This window comes from Corylus avellana, chromosome ca8 (assembly GCF_901000735.1).
Source record: "Corylus avellana chromosome ca8, CavTom2PMs-1.0".
NCBI classification, from domain to species: Eukaryota; Viridiplantae; Streptophyta; class Magnoliopsida; order Fagales; family Betulaceae; genus Corylus; species Corylus avellana.
In genome coordinates, this window is record NC_081548.1 from 22271524 (window position 1) to 22290485 (window position 18962).

Sequence of the window (18962 nt, forward strand, 5' to 3'; positions counted from 1 at the left end):
TCTTAATCTCTTTACTTAGTCGGCACCCCACTGTCTGGTGCAGTATTTGATTAAAGCGTGCAAGAGTCGTTATGTGAAGCAGCCAAACCACAATCATCATTCATGTAGAATGCATGATATATATATATATATATATATATATATATATGTGTGTGTGTGTGTGTGTGTGTGTGTGTGTGTGTTTTTGATAAAACTATATTAATTGAAGGCCCACGGCATGGCTTAGATGAAACCCCTACAAAAATTAGTTACCACGATATATATGGACTTGCAAGTGGATCGAAGAGCCTTTACATTTGAAAAGCAACCGAAAGCGTTGGGCGGGCCGCTGTTTCAATTCAGACCTTACAACGTTAGAGTGCCATCTAAGTTTGATAATTCCTAAACAATTTATACTTTTAAGGAAACTTTATTTTGCAGCCTTTTTTTTTTTTGTTTTTTTTTTGTTCCATAAACGACAAATGTGTATGGAGATGGGGGTGGACATTGGCAGCTCGATCATTTTCCTAGTTCCCATCACTGATTTAAACCCCTCTAGTCTAGTTACCTCTTTTGTCCCTGTATATTTGTTTGCTGGAGAAATCATTAACACGAGCACAACAGCAAATCAGCTATTTCCTTTTTCAGACAAAGGGCTATAAGCATTATCATACACATATCATTCTCTGCCGAGTTTTTTTTGAAGATGTACAAATGCTACTATATATACAATAAGCACTTATTTTTCAAAATACAAATCAGCATTTGAAGATGTGCATTTTCTAGAAAGATGAACTCAAAGTTCATCTTTGACATTAGAAGATGGCGGGCCTTCTAAACGAATATAGTCGTACATAATTCCCTGGAAGGGGCTGGTGCTTCTTGGTTGTGTCAAATAGATGGTATTATCTCCTTCAACAAGCTGAGCACCTGGTACATTCACGTTGTATAGCCAGTAGAGCCCACGAATTCCATGTCTGGCAATTGAATTGTCCCTCCCTATTAATCCACTTGTAAATAGAGGTCGCTTTGCATTCGGATCATTAATCCGCACCTTCAAAAAAATAATCCATTGGAGTTCGGTTTGTTGTAAGTAGCGGAATCTCTCTTTCTCTCTCTGGGTTATTAGAATTCAGTAAATTTGTCTAACTGGACATATCATACCTGCATTTCAGCCAGAGTTGCAGACGCAATAGCCACTCGCAGTTTGTACGCATTTCTCCGATCAACATTATTAAGTTTGAACTTGATTTGCCAAGTTGTTCCTTGATGTGTGTCATCTTCTTTCTTCCTGCAATGCAAGAGAGCTCGACTGCTGAGAATTCATTAAGGCATAGGGCCTAATAGGTTAATGGGAACAACCATTAACCAAATCTAAGCGGCCGAATGAAATCAATGCTAAAAGAATCACACCTGGGAACCTGAGCAAAGAACCAATCTTTACTATAATCGCTAACACCGACAGTGTACACTAAGTCTGTATCAGGATATAGTTCTGCGTACCTACCCCACAATCCGTAATGCCTAAACCTGCCAAACAAAAAATATGATCAATATTGCACACATAAAATGATAAAAGTAACCACTTTAAATGTAAGCTTATTCAGCAGCATTAATGTGATAATGCAAAGAAATTGTATTTAGGGTATTTTGGGAGCGGTTTCCATATCGCTCTCCCCCTAATTTTAGGATAGCACACAACTGATTCCTTAATAAAAAGTGAGCTAACCTGTCAGGATGATTGACATAAAGTTTATTAATGTACTTTGGATCGGGATCGGGAACAAAAAACTCTGCAGCAGAACGATCAGGGATGCCTATTTCCCACAATGTTGGTCCATCTCTAGGAGGTTCATATACAAGATCACCCATTTCAATATAAGAACCTGCATATCAAGTTATTGAAACTACATAAGAAAAAGAAATTGTTGAAACTATAGATTCTGTATTGCTAGACCAGGCCTTTAACCATCTCATCTGAAAACTAATTGGCATCTAGTGGGAAAAGCCAAAGCCTTTTATAGTATTCAAAATCGCAACTTGCAAGGAATGTTATAAGAGCCGTCCACGTGAAGAGAGCGGCATTGATGAATTTCAACAATCCCTCCCTCAACGTGACATTCTCGCGACTCAAACCCTTGACCCTGACTCTGATACCATTTGTTGGATCAAGCCTTTAACCATCTCATTTGAAAACCAATTGGTATCTAGTAAGGGAAGCCAAAGCTTTTTATGGCATTTGAAATCGCACAACGAAAAACATGTTCTAAGAGCTGTCCACGCGAGTAGAACGGTACGGTTGCACCTCAACATTTACAGTCCAAATCTAAATATTCATAGAAGTGAAGTAATACCTGAGGTTATGGTAATGGCAATATCGCATCGGTAATCTCCTATAAAGCCAGGGACCCACGCGTAGAGGTTATAGTCACCGGTACGAATGTTGGTGATGGAAAAATAGCCTCCCTCATCTGCTCTCACCCAAAATTGATAGTCCTAATAACAAACAAAAATAAATACTGGTAAGGATGTCTATGGTTGTGTTCAATGACAGACTTCATTGAGGCATATAGCTAGAATTATGTCATTGCCATCTAGTTTAATTATGTCAAAACAATTTCACTATAAAGGATTATGGAAAGGATGTATCCTGAAAGCACGCTAACTAGCAGTAGTGATCTCTTTGAGATGTTGCTGAGCATTCAAGTGATCGTGCATCTTAATTATCGTTTTTCCGTTCATATTAAGGAGTACTTAATTTATGAAACATGAGAGAAAGCTACAAATCAGTACCATAGTATCCTTTTAGGAGTATAATTTTACTGCTGCCGGAGCACTATTGACTTTCACCTGTTTTCTGTTATGCACCATTTTTGTTGCCCCAAAATAACAAAGGCCTGGAGAAAAATAAGAAATCTTACATCTACCAATATTCTCGGTTATATATTATAGAGGTGCGAGGCAGAGTATAAAGTTCCATATTTATCTGAATCTATTAGCTTTCAGGCCAAAAATAAATAAATAAATAAATAATTGATGTGACATTTCAAAGTTTGCACTTCAGCACCACTGTCACAGTAATTGGTGTTCTCCATTCTCTTGGAAATTAATCAAAATCAATGAACTACAACAAAACATTTAAATCTTTCAGAGTGGTAACATAAATGCTCTTAAGAGGTTATTTTGTTCATATTCAACATAAGTAACAATGTGATGTGTAGGCTTTATGCGCATCCTTTAAAAGAACAGTAAATTATATAGCTGGTCAATATTACATTTACATGACACTAGCATTGTCATTTTTCATAAACATCTGATACTGACCTATATTAACAAACAGTAAGACGATCTATATTCTGAAAAGTTAATGAAAAAAGAAAGGATAACATGTTTGGAGCCATATGACAAAGATTCAGTCAACTTGTCAGGTAGCCCACAAAGACATTTGAAAAGAAAGGTTTGGAAAATCACCTTGCATTCTCTTTGCCATGATCCATTGTCTCCTGGTGGGGCCAAGCCAACATAAGCACCATTTGCTGGTATATAATCTTTGCAAGTATACCTAGACATTATAATTGCAAAAACTTCTATGAAATTTATCCATGCTCAGAGAAATACAAAAGAAAAGTTGTGAAGCAGCTTTTATTTCAATACTCCAAACTGACTTGTACTGGGGCATTATAACATGTCACTTGATGAAAATACTACACACTTAAGAAAACAATTATATATTAAGACCTCGATATTTTACGTTTAATCCTGAAAAATGCTACAAATATCCGAGAAGTAAGCAGATTATTATATCAAAATTAAACCACAAGCATTTGACATACATGAATGCTAGAAGATCAACCAGGAGAATAACAATAGAATAAATATAATAAGCACTTGTACAATGAGAAACCTGAACAACTAGTCTAATGATAATGCTAAGTTGTATTGCAAGCCTACCTATCTGAGACAAGTAGTCTACCATTAACATTACCACGTTGATCAGCCTTTTGGAAATCCTCAGAAGCTGGAAAACTATAAGGCCAGCTTTGGACTTCGTTTGTCATCTGAATATTAATTTGTATCAGTCTTTCTCCACCAAAAGATCACAGTCCAATAAATAATACTATTAATTTACCACAAGAAGAGGATGCAGGTTTTCTAAGTCGGACCTGTATTTTAGCATCCTCCCATAGCCAAAACGGATCATCTCCAATAGATGCAGAATTAAGATAGATAAATACTGGGCCAAAAACCTTCTTCCATGGCTCACCAGCTCTGAATTTCGGCACCAGGTCTTGTCCGGCATAATGAGCACTAAGAAACATCTGGTCATGCCAATTTATAGAGTCTAATTATAGACTGTAATGAAACCCAACATAAAAATTTATATTAACATTTAACATAAGCAAGCCACCCATATGGCAAAGTGTTTATAATGACCATCAACCATTACCGCAAGGGTGGTGGGGCCAACATGTGATGTTAGACTTTGTTTGAGGGGCCCACCAGATCGGAACTCATCGCTAGGTGTGATTTGCCAAAATCCGACATGTGGGATACTAGATATCCACCCATGTACCTTAATATCTTTGTTGTCACAGGAGTACTGGTATTTGTCATCCACCTGCACATCAAGAAATCATATCAAAACACAAAGTATGCTTAGGAGCCACAAGGCACTCAAACTTTGCCAAGTACACTTGAGAAATCTCAGGACCCAAGGAATGCTAGGTCTCTTCCAGTAAATAAACGAAATAATCACCCTAAAAATAATAAATAACAAATAATAATTAAAAAAGAATAAAAGAAAAGATCAGAATGAAAGAATACCTCTCCCTTGTGATCTGGCATTGTGGGATTGACGAGAAGGACAGCTTCAGGGTAGGCCAGGATTTGGCATTTTCCTGAGCACCGGTCATCAGGCTGAGGCATGTATCTTTGCCTATCATCTGCTATGGCCATGTAGCGAAACCTAAATACCCCATTGTTAAATAGTTAATCATTAATCTCGCAAATGAGAAAAGTTGCCTATTGCCTGATATGGTCACCTCTACATGCTTTTGGTACATTTCTGTTGAGAAAAGATTGGCAATACAAGATCAACTAATTGTGTCATCAGCTTACATGCAATTTCAATTTTTCATTTTTGCAGAATTTATAGTTACATCCTCACCAGTATCTAGTAATCCGAAAATTTGCCAATAGGATTTTCTTGATGTTTCTTAGAACTATAAAATTATTACCAAACTAGAGTTAAGGAGGATGAATACATAATTTCTAAAACAGGATTTTGAGTGCTTGTCATATGGATTTTCAATGAAGCTCACAATATAGTTCAGTCAATCAACAGAATCAAAAAAATTAAGGTTCAAGAAGACCCCACTTCTGTTGTAAACATTCTTAAACAATTTCATCGTATAGGCCAAAGGACTGGGTTTTCATGTTGCAAGTTGATATTATGTCTTTGAAATAATATATGACAGACAATTTTATATGACATACAAAAGAAGATGTAATATAACATGAATACTTGTCTTTTCTGAGCTTGAAAGTGATCCTGGTTTCACCAATGTCAAAATCGGGCCAATCCTTCAAGTGCTCATAAATGGCATAAGAATAAAACCCTGAGGAACCACGAAGCATTATAAACCTGGAAGAGAATAGACATGATAAGCATACTTGTATAGAACAATCTCATAGAAATAAACAGCATTCATAATTTGAGCAATGACCTTTTGTCTATATTCAGGGGAACAAACTTGCCCTCCAGTGTGGGATCCCACATTCTTGTAAATGAAAGCTCAACCTGGTCCTCGTTTTTCACTATAACCCTAAAAATTGTACCGCTAATCCTGCATGGTAACAAGTTCATGATTCACAAATTGGCCTAAGAATAGCATTGAAACTACCTGATAGAGATAGTATAAAATTGGGAGAGGGGAGGGGAGGGGGTGGTTGTTTGAGATTCACTCCATGTGGTGGTGGAGCTACAATTTTGGTTCACGGAGGGCAAGAGATAGAGTTGAACAAAAATTTATTACCAACTTCTAAATATGTTTGCATTCTATCAAAGATATCCCTCTGATAATCAACATTCCCACACTTCGCATACATATCAATCATTGCAATGCCCAAGATGACATCAAGGAAAACTTATTCCTACTTATATAATCATGAAGAAGTATAGCCTTATGAATGGTCCCCAATTTTGAACAAGAATAAACAAGTAAACAACGGTCACCATGGCAACTTTATCTAGGACAATGCCTTCCTCTCTCATCTGATCAAACAAAACCAGCAACTTATTTGCATTGCCACACCACAGTCAGCATACATGCCAATCATCCTCTTCCACGCCACAAGGTCCCTCTTTTGCATTTTAACAAACAATCGCTGAGCATGAATTGCCCTACATTTTGCATACATGTCCACAAGCGCAGCACAAACAAAATGATCCAACTCCAAATCATATTTAAAGCAATTTCATGAATCAGTCTACCGATTTGGAGGTCCACTATATTCTGACGCCCTTATCACAAAAGGCATTTTATAATTTTACTGCCACACACCACATTGAATAATCGCCCTAAATGTCCCAAAAAAGTTCATATAATCACCAACCTTCAAACCCACCAACCATTACACTATAACTAACCGGGTCTCTTTTTCTCATCCTACCAAATAATGTGTAAGCATCACCCAGAGCCATATGCTGTGCATACATGTAAGGGAGTTTGTTAGCAACAATGAGTTTTTGGAGCATCCCATTCACAGTCACTTGGGCATGGACTTGTCTAATCTGAAATATGTTTCTACACTTTAGCAGCCAAAAGATGCAAACTTTGGGCTCCAATTTTTGAGAAAAAAGAGATCCTGGTGGTGGTTCTATCTGGGTATATGGATTTGTGGAAATTTGTTGATGAAAATAAGGGTTCATGGTAGCATCTGCCACTGCAGCAGCAGTAGAAGCTGACATGAAGCAAAGCCTTCCACTGTTTGTGAGCAGGAAGGTCTGGTTTTCAAGTTTGAACATAGAAGTATTGCTGGAAACGTTTGCCCCTAAATTTCTAGGCGGGCCAGGGGGTCATTTGCCCCCTCTTGACCCCCGTGGCTCTGCCTTTGATCTCCATGATACTATACTTTTGACTCTGATAATAATCATACACCTAAATCAGAGTGGACACAGTTTGATCACTGGATATACACATCAAATATTTTATAAGTTACATTGTGGTTACTGAGGGAGAGAAAGTGAGGAGTGGCATACACATCAAATATTCCCTTGCTTCCTGGTGCACTCCAGACAAGGTCCCAATACCTACATATTCAATTGGAAAAAAAAATTGTCATATTTCAAAAACTAAGTCAAAGAAAATGCCTTCTAGTTTTATAGACATCCATCAAGTCAGGTCAAGCCAATAAAAAAAAAACAAAAGCAAATCTTTGTCATGTTGTTGTACGCCAACTAAGAAAACCATTAATTTGTAGACAAAGGGAAAGAAAAAACTAAAGCAATTGTAAAACCATGTACCCTCTGTTAGATTCCTTATTAAGAACTTCAAGCAAATTGTCGTAGCCATTATATCGTATTCCAGTAACAATTCCACCTGGGTTTGATAATGTGACTTGCACTATGCCATTATCCATCACCACCTGCACGTAGCATGGAAGTTAAAAACTAGAACAAGAAACATATAATCTTAACCCAAAATTTATTAATTCCTATAATATATTGTTTGGCCCCGAAAGTCTAAAGTCCTTGCGCTATCGTCAATATCTATCCGAGCATATGATTTCAAACATTGTAAATGCCACAAGAAAATAACAAAAATATGAAACCTGACTTACATAATGATCTTGAATATGCAAATGCACCCGTGGAGCTGACATGGTGAAGCTCCTTGTTGCCTTCTGGAAATTGTTGAGCACAATGAAAATCTCAATGTATATAAAAAACAGTTATATCATACACTAAATAAAGAAAGTTGCTTGCTGGAGATGCCAAACCACAGATAACGAAATCGTGGGGAAAAAAAACGTGAGAAATAAATGAATGATAAGCCTCTTTCAATAATTTTCACAATGAGCCTGAATTGAGCTGCGCATATGGGTGTTCTCTACAACCAGAATTAAAGATCAAATTTAGTTAACAACGAAGAAAAACCAAGCAACGTTGCAGCTTAATGGAGAGAAATGCGGTAGCTAATTGTCTTTGTCACGTGTGATTGAAAAGGGACTATTGTTATTATATCACAATAATCATTAAACTTAGCCAGCGATTGAATTGATTATGGTTGATCTGACAGCAATTCCTTTTATTTCAATATGCATGATATTTATTCTATACAGCAAATGTCACTGAATCATGGAAACATACGTATATGGTCTCTTTCATGAATTATTAAAGACAACCAATTGGCTGAAAAAAAAAAAAAAAAAAAAAAAAAGGACGATGGACCAAAAGACTGAACAAGAAAAATGACAAAAAACATATTCTTAAAAAGACAAGAAACATTTTTTTTTTTTTTTCCTAGGTTTTAAAACCAGATAAATTTGGTACCTCACCTATGGGAAAAGATAAAATTAATACCTCCATTAGTTTCCATCAGTCCCAATCAACTGAATTCCACATCATCTCAATTAATATCGCGACACGTGTCCTAAAAATTAAAAAAAACTAAACCTAAAAAAATAAAATGAAAATTTTATGGCGTGGCCCCATTTTGGCAGCCATCCCAAGGCCAGTCTGGGGGTAAGTCCCTTGGCCACCCCCAAAGGGGCCGCAGGAGCCACCCCTTTTTGGCCCTTTGGGGGTGGCCAAACCACCTCCAAGGGGCCAACCCCAAGGCCAAAATGGGGGTGGCCGGCAACCCCATAAAATTTTCACTTTTTTTTTTTTTTTAATAAGTTCAATTTTTTTTATTATTATTATTATTTTAATTTTTAGAACACGTGATGTATTATACGAGTGACACATAGAATTCCGTTAACTGAGACCAAGGAAAACTAATAGAGATATTAATTTTGTCTTTTCTCATAGGTGAGATAACATATTTGCCTGGTTTTAAAACCTAAAGAAAAAAAAAAAAACCAAAAAAGTTATTATCCATTTTTTTATTATTATCTTTATGCTTCTTTTTTTTTTTTCTTTCCAAACTAAAAACAAAAATAAACCCTCCAAAATACAGGGCTACGGAGTGGCAAAGAACCACTTCAGTACCATCCGGGTGGTCCCCCTCTGGCCGACCACCCCATTCAAATCAATTTTTCCTTTTTATTTTTTTAATTTTTTTATTATTTATAATTTTTATAAAATTTCTGTAGTACGAAGGGAAGGGATTTATAATTTTATTTTGATAAGGTCAACACAAAGACGAATTAAACAAATTTTTCAACAACAAAAAATTCATAAATAAATAAAGCAATTTTTTAATAATAAAAAAAAAAATCACACTAACTAACCTCGAAATTATTTTTGTAGATTAGAGTGATCACGTTTGCGAAATTACATCGGCGTCCCTCTTCCTCTTCCTCTTCCTTTCACCGATTGAGAAATCGTTGATATTTCCACCGCTTAAAAGGCTACCGGTCGTCGCCGCGGAGGAGGAGAAATTTTTGGGTTTTTGACGTTACCTACTCAGTATGATCTTTTATACCGTGTAGAAAGAAGGAAGGAATAGGGATTAAAGTTAAAAGTATTTATTGGGTTCAACTACCGGATTATTAGTGTCCCACGATTTCCTTGCACAGGATCGGCGATGTTAATGTTTCTGTGTATGGTTCCATGTTCGAGAAGAAAGGGTTGATATTTTAGTGGATAATTTGTACGTGGAGATAAATCTGGTACAGTAATTTAGGCTACTATTCAAATTGAGATCAGTCAATTGAATGAAAAATAAGATCCTGAATTCCTGATCCTCTCAACTCCAAAATGGAAAATTTCTTCTAAAAAGTTTCAGGACTACAAATGAGACATGTGTCCCACTAAATACAAATAATAATAAAATATTATTTAATTTTTTTAAAAAACAATAATGGGGGCCACCTAACATGGATATGTCCTACAAAAATATTTAACAATGGCACAAACGTAACTCAATTCGCTATGGACCACGTCTAGAAGCGAAGATCACTAGTTTGAATCCTTCATACACATTCCTTTGTGTAGACATATAAAAAAAAAAACAAAAAAACAAAAACAATGGCCCAAGCTTCAGCCCAATTAAGTTCACATGCTCAACAAAATGTAAAGGCCCAAATTGAAGAAATTGGACGCCCCATCCAACAGGGATGTTTCCATCTCCATTTCTATTTGATATCACCACTCCATCTTGGCCATAGGAGGGTGGCCGGCCACCACCAAGGAAAACCTTATATATTTTTTTTTATTTGACCCTTAGAGGTGGTCGAACTACTCTCAAGGGCCATGGGGTGGCTTCGACCACCCAGACTGGTCAGCCACCCCTAAGGGCCCTAGGGGTGGCTTCAGCCACCATAAACTGGCCGGTCTAAAGCGGCCGAAGCTATCTTTATAGCAAAAATGGGGTGCCAGGCCACCCCTTATGGCCAGATGATTATTTGTTTATCATTATTTTTTTAAAAAAATTATAAATAATATTTTATTATTATTTTTAATTAGTGGGACGTGTGTCCCATTTGTGATCTTATGATTTCTGATACTCTCCAATCCATTTTGGACCGAAGAGGATCCGAATCCATATTTATAAGGGAAATTCTTAACTCTTTTATTTGGAAATATTTCCATTTATTTTTTTCTCAACTTTTGTTACCTAAATTAATAAAAAAACATCCGATAAAGTTTTTTTTTTTTTTTTCCTAAATATGATTTAATGCATTTTCTATAATTTAGTTTATTAAACGTACATGTGTTCAATGTGCTTCTGATTTTCTTATGCAATATATATTTTTATTAAAAATGCATGTCAAAATCACATGTTTTTTTTTTTTAAATAAGAAAAAATAGAAAATAGGTTGCATGGCCGCCCTCAAAGGAGAAGGGGTGGTCATATGGCCACTCTCGATGGAGAATAAGGGGTGATTGTACACGGTCACTTTTGTCCTTAAAACAATGACTGTACAACTTCTACTCTAGTGGGGAGACTGCATGGCTACCTCTTGTTCTTTGTGTGGTCATGCGGCCAACCTTTTCTTCAGTTCGAGGTGGTCGTGCGGCCATCTCAATATTTTTTTTATTAATATTTTTTAAAGTCACTTTACCCCTACACAAATAAACACTTTTTTTCTTTTTTTCCTTTGTTCTTTTTTAAGCATTCCTATAAGAAAGTGAGAAATGTTTTCTTAAAACCTATTAAGTTAGAGAAATTCTTCACTCATTCTCACACGCTTTCAAGTGCATTCTCTAGCGTAACAATAAAAATCACAATTTTTTCCTTTTGAAAAGTATTTTATGTTTAATCTTTTGAAAAATATTTGTATTTTGAAAAGTGAATCCTTTGGTAAACGTTTTGATAAAAAGTCTGTTTTTGTTTTTGAAATGAGAAATTTCTTTTTGTAAAGCTTAACAAATGTTGAGGGATACTCCTTTTGGGCCCAAGGAAAGGCAGCCCACATGCAATGCAAGAACAAAAAGGGCCCAACAATATAGGCGCCCCAAGCTCATCTTGGTGGACCAACAAGACGGGCCTCACTAGATTACATCTAAGAAAGAAAAATTTGATGCTAAAGCCTATTTGAAATTGTGTTAGAGAGTTTAAAAGGTACTTTTGTACTAAAAAGTTGTATCAAACAAAAGCTAACATGTTTGGTAAAAAGTTTTTTTTTTTTTTTTGGACTTTTTTACTTTAAAAATAGTCAAATCGCACTTTTGACAAAAACTTAAAAATGAAACTTTTGTCAAAAAGTGCATTTTGACTTTAAAACTCTATTTCTCAAACATAATCTCAAACACACTCTAACCCAACACAAATACACAATCCTACTTTAACATATCAACAAGAGCTTAAAGGATCGCTGCAGTTGTAAATGTCAGCCCCAAATAGAATTGCAGAATTAAGAATTTCAGTTTTCATGCATGTAGCCTATATTTATCTCAACCAAATTGTGAAAAAGAAGTAAAAAAATAAGTAGACCAGTATTGCATAACCTGTCAGTATATAATCACAATCCCTATGAGCTTAAAGCAGTTATTACAGTATGCTCCCGGATGGTTTCAGGTACAGACACATGGAACAGGTAGCTCTCACGGAGATTTACATAACTCAAATGTGTATCCTCTCTGCTGCTGCTGCTGCTAATGCACTTGACTGCTCTCCGTCTTTCTCTGGAAGAAAAGAGACCCTAGTAGAACGGCAATGCCTGTTATTGCTATCGTGAATAGAAGTCGTTTCCGCGAAAAGTCCTGTGGCGGCCTTCTTTGAGCACCTTGGTCTCTTTCAGCTTCCCTCACATCCCTTCAGATGAATTCCATAAGAATTACTCCCCATGATAATTGGAAAATTCAAGATGCTAAAATATTTCCAGTATTCTAAAGAGCAATGCTGAAAACATAATGCAGAAGTCCTTAAGTTGTGAACCAGGAATAGCTTTTCCAATAAAGCAGAGATTAACTAAGCAAGGTACATGGGAAAGTGCAATTTTCCAAATATTTGTGATCAAACAGGTGTAAGTGACCAAGTGCATAGCTTTGAGAACCACTCCCCTAAAGTAAACCAAGAGTCAAACAGGAGTTGGAATAAATGTTGAAGCCACATTCAAAGATTTTGGATCATAATACTAAATGAAAAAGAAAAATATAACATGCTCAATATACATCTATCTAGCCATAAGCCTGAGAATTTTTGGGGATCCACCACCAATACACTTCCAGCCAAAAATGCTAAAGAAATAATGATGAACACACTGGTGAAATTCTGATCTTTATTCTATACGAATACCAATAAAACATGTTAAATAGTGCAAGCAGCTAATGCAATTGCATGTGGAACTACAATTGTCAACCCATGCATGCCCTCACCAATTGATCTAGTATGTGCTAAATCTACCGTGCTTATCTTACAGAATGAAGGAAAGCTCATGGTTAGCACATGACAATAGCAGCAGTTATCTATAGTCATTGTGTCCATGAGAAATTTCCTGAAAGGTGGATCATTCAAAGTGACATTTAAAATTAAAAGAAAAGAAAATATATGACAATAACTCATTCACACATGGTGAATATTACATGTCACATAAAATTACGCATATATGGTTCAATATTCAATGTCCATATCATGTAGCACAACCATTATAGACTTGCACATTACTTTCATAGACTTACATTGACAGCCAACTGTGATCTAGAAGCTACGAAACCCAGCTATTACTTATCCAACGCAAGAATACAAATCCTAAGAGCGAGACATATAAATTAACGTTGCTTTCCCTTTATTGGTCTATTTCAAAAAAAAAAAAAAAAAAAAAAAAAAAAAAAAAAAAGAAAAAAAGTAACTTGAAAATGTCAAAATTAATTGGGCAGCAGCACGTAAGACCTCTAGTAAATGATATGGCTCTTCGTAGAGCTGACTGACGAGAAAGATTCATGCAGCCAACTTCTTAGTTGGAAAAGTGGTTGAATAGAAAACAGTCATATTCATGCACAAGAAGATCAAAGAACAGTCAAACATCCAAGGTTCTTTCTCTTTCTTACATTTTTTTTTTTAACAGAAAACAAAATGAAAAAAAGGCATGCCCAAAAAGTCATCCCTTATTCTCTCTAATTAAATAGCTATCTTGTGAATATGTGAGTTTTTTTTGTTTAACTGTCCTCTAAGGTATAGAAAAATGCTTCTTATGGAAGATTTAATTATGAAACACTTTTAATAACTCTTTCAACACAACATAATGCACCATACAACATAATAGTGCAGATATAAATCACACGGAATTTGATCAAAAGCAAAGAAATATAGACCATTAGACTAAGAATCTTTGCCCACCTACTCTAAACACAGTTCTATATAATCCAAGAGAAAAAACAGAAGTAAAGAAAATTTTGATCAGAACCAAATGTGTTTCTTTCAATTCAAGGAAAACACATACCAGGATTTAAATTCAATTATCTTTCTTAATTCAAATCCAGAGAAACTAAGGTTTATGCATCCTGCTATTGAAATTGAAAAGCACTTAAAGGTTCAGTGTACCTTTTTAATTTTAAATCCCATACAATGCCTTAAGGTTCAAGCATTCATATCCTTTAATGAGATTGAAAAGCATATATTTCAAGATATTTTATATCGAACATCTTCCATAAATGTGATATTAAGGTTTCCTGAGTAATGTAACATCCTTGGAAATAGAAATTCTCAATAGGAACTCAGAAAAAAAAAATCCTCAATATAAAAGATGAACATACTGATAGTATATTTACCTGGGCACAGCATTATCTAAGATGCCAGTGCACCTACTTTCATGGTTATATCTTTCTCGCAGCCTAATGTATCTGTTGCATAGAATACAAAGCTCTGTACGATTTCCACATACTTCCTAGAAGTACCAAGCACAGAGATGTTATATTCAAATTGGTGCTGAAGCTTACCACCGGATGATAACATTCAATGTAAAAATAATAGGCAGTTAGTACCTGATGCTCTGCTAGATCAATTGCAGGCAATGGAAACTCACAGAACTCACAGGTGACAATCCTCTGTGGGCAGTTTTCACCTTTGTGGATTGGTAAAACTTCACGTTCCATTGTCTCACTGCAGAGTGAACAGGATACCTGCTCTGGCACATATATGTCAATAACATGGCAATCATATACAAATGCATTACACATCCATACTCATTAAAGAAAAAACCTAACCAAACAAATCAGGTTGGCTTCACCAATCTTTTCTTCCCAATCAATAATCATTAAGGACTTGTTTCAGTCTTTTTAAATCTGAAGAACCTCTATCACAATAAACTGCACACATGTGATATGTTTCTTTATTCTTTGTTCTGATAACAGATGCAAGTTCGAAAGAAGCTTGAGCTTAAACATCATACAGCCAAAAGATAGATCGAATATACATTTCAGAAGGAAACAGACCTAGTAAATAAAGTGAACATAATCATTCTAACTAGAAAATTTTGTTTTAACTGTCCATCAATCAAAGTACCAACCTGCTATCAGATAAAAGAGGGAATAGGCATATCATTGTTTCCTTCTTGATCATGATATGTTTTAATAAGTCAATCAACAAGAACGAAGCCAAAAATCAATTTAAGATATTAAATTAATAACCTACAGCAGCTCAATAAGATATAACCAAACAGTCATAAGATCTAACCAATTGGCTCTATTCCACCTTATGTCCAAGGCATCAGTATAACCATTCATTGTTTCATATAAGGCTTCCTTAAACAAAAGTCTGATCTATCAAGTAAGATACCGACCTATACAAAAAAAGTACAACCACAGGGTTGCATCACCAACCACATATCACAATCATAAGTAGACATAATTCAGTTTTTTTCTTTCTTTTCAGAGAAATATCATGCTCAAAGGATTGAAAAGAGCCTTCACGCCATGTTTAGATAACTCTTTCATCAGTACAGAACACGAAAAAACACCTGCCAGCACATTCATGGAAAGGTTAAAGAAGCTTCTTGAATAAAGTCACATACCGGAGCATGGGTGCTTAAGAAGTGTTCGTCTGAATATTTTTTGGGAACCATATCACCACAAATTTTACATCTTTCTAGATTGCGAGAGCAATGAGCATAATGCAAATCAATATTTGAAGAAGGGATAGCTCTGTCACTGGAAACATAAAATGATATTACTAAATAGAATAGCAGCAACATAGACATTAGGACTTGACTTGAGAAGTAAACAACAAAGTGTGGATATTACGATATTTTATCTTAAGACATTCGGGAATATCTAAACTGATCTAGTCACAGTGGACAACATAGTTCACATTCAAGTGACAGAATTCATTGCTCAAGCATGTCACTCATGAGCTTCAATTAAGAATCTAGTTAAAATTTATGGTAAAAAAGAATAGTGATTCAATGAATTATGATGTAGTGATACCCTGCCCACCACGAAAGATTGAAATATGAACTCAGTTAAGATGTTCAGTCTAACTAAAAGAAATATACATTTCAGGAAAAATATTACCTACCAAAAGAAAAAAAAAAAACAAAACAAAACAAAACAAAACAAAAAAAAAACAAAGGGAGTTTGATCTGTGAGTATAGCTTGATAGATCATCCCCACCACACATAGATTTCGCTTAGTAGAATAAAAGTGATAAATCTGAAGTGACATCAAGTGCCCTACTCACAGCCCAGTTGCCCATCGCATAAAAATTATGATGGAATTGAACCCAATCCAGAGTCTATGAACTCGAATGCTGTGAATTCAAACATTTGAAACTTAACAGACAAAAGGGGTGCCACAAGGGTCTTACTCAGCACAGCCGAAGTTCTAGGAAACTTCCAGCTATCGAGGAAAAAAAAAAAAAAGCTTTGAAGCTAGCGCGACCCAAGAAAAATCAGCATAGGAAACATTGCATTTTCTTTGAGTGAAGTTTGCAAAAATGAGCAAGCACGCAGTGATAAAAATTCATTAAGAACATGAATATTATAACAACAGTTAAGACACTCGATTTCCAAAATTTTCACTTATATTCTTCATTTTAAACAAGAGCTAGCTATCGACTTAACAACCACAGTCTTGCATTACCAAACCAGAGACATAGATACAAAAAAGCAAGGCGAAGACCGAAAGACATAAATCGTCGATGTGAGAACAAAATTAAGGCACGTAACACTCCACATTTAAATTGGAGACACACAAATAAAACCCTCCAAACTAAGAAAGTAAGAAACCAATTGGACGTTTTTGGCGGATGAAATATTTCGATTAATTGACTCTTAGAGTCTGAGCAACTTCTAAACCAAACTCACAACATCAATTATGACGAAATTCAATTAGACCCAGCATAGATTTCACGGAAAATAAGACAAAATTGATATAATCCGTATATCTTTTAAAATTTGTATAAGAGACATAAATGTCCATGAGCCAAAAATAATCTACCAGTGGCTGCATATTCTCGAGGATTCATCTGACGCAATTGCCATGGCGATGCAGGGAAGGAAAGCACACGACGTCGTTTCCCGATCAAAAATTCTGTCAAAACCCAGAAATGAATTTAACGGGAACAAAATCCTTAAAATTTTCAAAAGAATTTGCGATCGAAAAAGACAAGGATAATGAAACCTAGGAACGATGTTATACCGAAGTCGAAAAAGCAGCCCTTGGATTTAGGACTCTCTCCGTCACTTGGATGCTCTACGATATTTCCAAACGATGAGGCTCAGCCATTGATTGCTTTGGTTCAACGACTTTATTAGGTGAAAGACTTTCAGTGGGTGTTTGGAGTCCATGTTGATTAATTAGAAGTGGAGTTGCTCCCCACGCGCCATTGAGGCGATTGGGCCACGCTCTCTTTGCGGCAGGCTTGGGCCGCATGATGAGAGGTTGGGCTGGGGCAAACAATGGTCGGGCATTTGTGTCTGAATGAGACATCTGAAATCAGCCGTTTAACGTTGAACCTTAGTCGAACTTTGTCGTTCAAACGTGGTCCACTTGGGCCTTGGGCTGACTGATACTAATATTGTATTTGGGCTGATCCGCTATTTGCCGTTTAGCAAACAATTCAATGTTTTCGGAGCACTACTTAGTACTTTCGCTTTTCATATGAAACTCATCACAAATTCATGTCAAAGAATTCATTACTTTGAGAGAGAAAATGCCAAATATTCAGGCATGATATAAGGGTCCTAGTATTACTTAAAAAAAAATAAAAATAAAAAATAAAAATAAAAGAGACAAGCGTCGTGTTCGTCGTATGTCACTATCCAATAACATGTTAACATGTATCAACAAATTGTAAACCAGTTGTAGGTATAACATTAGTCCATGATCAAATCCAGCCTTTAAAAACCAAAAAAATCTGGAAAGATAGAGATTCTCCGGAGAAAAATTTGGTCGTTCACCGTAGAAACGACCCCTCTCATATGAGGGGGTCATTTTCAACAGTAAAATGACCCCTCTGAGTGGGGTATTTCACTGTTCAAACAACCCCTCTCAGAAGGAGGGGTCATTTTACTATTAAAATGATCCCTGATTGTCGTTTTAACAAAACGGCCTCATTTCAGAAACTCTGAAGCTTTTTGTAGTGTCCTTGTGATTTATTTGAATTTTTTTTTTTTTTTTTTTCATGTAGATTGGGGAGAGAAGTCCAAAACCGCTTAGCAGTGTAGTAATAATAATGATGACAATTGCTTTAAGCTATCATGTGATGAACCAAACTAGTTTCATGTTCAAATTCATTCAGATTTCAGAGCCTGAAAGAGACATATTGGGTGATAGCTTCGAGAGTATTGGGCACGGCGGGGCGGGGGGGACCTGTCACGTTGGGTCTACAACAATATTTCACAAGTTAAGCGGCAACCATGAGATGCACAGAGATTCAAGTAAGGGGCCACCAGATGCACAAGATTCAAGTTGAGTTTCATTCTCATGACTATCACATGCATATACCATCTTCAAAGTGTTCCTGATCACGTCTGCAAACGAAAATCAAAGTAAGTAAATAAATAATGCTTTTGCAAAAATGCTTTTGTGCATATTTCGATGTATATTGTTAGTTGAATCAAAGCTTCAAGCGTAATTGAGGTGGAGGATGGAGTGCAATAATGAAAGGAGTAAGTGCAACTTTTTGAATCTATTATATAGCATGAATGGATAAGCATTTCATTACGCTTTCAACTTTTTCATTAAGTAACCATACTTGGAAACCATCGTCTTGTTGGGGAGATTGATATTTTTGAAAAGATTTCTAGTAAGCTCATAATATAGAATGCATAATAAGATATCACTCACACTTATAATATTTTTACAATGTGGGACTCAAATTTTTTACACTAATCACGACTTTATTAGGTAATTAATGGCTTTTTATCAATCTTAT

At 35.8% G+C, this 18962-nt stretch overlaps 2 protein-coding genes across 5 annotated transcripts; both read right to left on the reverse strand.

The window, feature by feature from the left end:
• Positions 1 to 598: 598 nt before the first annotated feature.
• Positions 599 to 9823, reverse strand: LOC132189270 (probable rhamnogalacturonate lyase B). Of its 3 annotated transcripts, XM_059603931.1 has the most exons (16): positions 9436 to 9823; positions 7822 to 7884; positions 7505 to 7626; positions 7241 to 7291; positions 5706 to 5825; positions 5504 to 5623; positions 4804 to 4945; positions 4427 to 4597; positions 4143 to 4298; positions 3931 to 4037; positions 3451 to 3541; positions 2334 to 2475; positions 1709 to 1865; positions 1393 to 1509; positions 1144 to 1270; positions 599 to 1033 (listed from the first exon to the last, which is right to left on the reverse strand). In XM_059603931.1, exons 2-16 carry the CDS (start codon positions 7861 to 7863, stop codon positions 776 to 778), a joined length of 1923 nt encoding a protein of 640 aa, XP_059459914.1. In that variant the 5' UTR covers positions 7864 to 7884; positions 9436 to 9823; the 3' UTR covers positions 599 to 775. The 3 variants fall into 3 exon arrangements, with proteins under 3 accessions (XP_059459914.1, XP_059459916.1, XP_059459915.1); XM_059603933.1 differs by lacking the exons at positions 7241 to 7291; positions 7505 to 7626; positions 7822 to 7884; positions 9436 to 9823 and adding an exon at positions 7178 to 7183; XM_059603932.1 differs by lacking the exons at positions 7241 to 7291; positions 7505 to 7626; positions 7822 to 7884; positions 9436 to 9823 and adding an exon at positions 6241 to 7140.
• Positions 9824 to 12003: 2180 nt separating this feature from the next.
• Positions 12004 to 17333, reverse strand: LOC132190205 (uncharacterized). Of its 2 annotated transcripts, none has more exons than XM_059605116.1 (6): positions 17225 to 17333; positions 17024 to 17116; positions 15601 to 15736; positions 14573 to 14710; positions 14360 to 14475; positions 12004 to 12404 (listed from the first exon to the last, which is right to left on the reverse strand). In XM_059605116.1, the coding sequence occupies exons 2-6, from the start codon at positions 17065 to 17067 to the stop codon at positions 12245 to 12247; spliced, it is 594 nt and encodes a 197-aa protein (XP_059461099.1). In that variant the 5' UTR covers positions 17068 to 17116; positions 17225 to 17333; the 3' UTR covers positions 12004 to 12244. The 2 variants fall into 2 exon arrangements, with proteins under 2 accessions (XP_059461099.1, XP_059461100.1); XM_059605117.1 differs by having other exon boundaries at positions 17207 to 17333.
• Between the last annotated feature and the right edge of the window lie 1629 nt (positions 17334 to 18962).

What these genes read in the sequence shown, in the direction of transcription:
- LOC132189270 (XM_059603931.1), bottom strand. Translation starts at nt 7,863, where the DNA reads ATGTCAGCTCCACGGGTGCATTTGCATATTCAAGATCATTAT. An exon ending in TTCAAGCTCAGAAAAGACAA is followed by an intron (nt 4,946 to 5,503) that starts GTATTCATGTTA and finishes TGGGGTATTTAG; the next exon opens with GTTTCGCTACATGGCCATAG. An exon ending in TGCCAGATCACAAGGGAGAG is followed by an intron (nt 4,598 to 4,803) that starts GTATTCTTTCAT and finishes CTTGATGTGCAG; the next exon opens with GTGGATGACAAATACCAGTA.
- LOC132190205 (XM_059605116.1), bottom strand. Translation starts at nt 17,067, where the DNA reads ATGGCAATTGCGTCAGATGAATCCTCGAGAATATGCAGCCACTG. An exon ending in TCGAGAATATGCAGCCACTG is followed by an intron (nt 15,737 to 17,023) that starts GTAGATTATTTT and finishes TTATGTTTCCAG; the next exon opens with TGACAGAGCTATCCCTTCTT. An exon ending in TTAGATAATGCTGTGCCCAG is followed by an intron (nt 12,405 to 14,359) that starts GTAAATATACTA and finishes ATTCATCTGAAG; the next exon opens with GGATGTGAGGGAAGCTGAAA.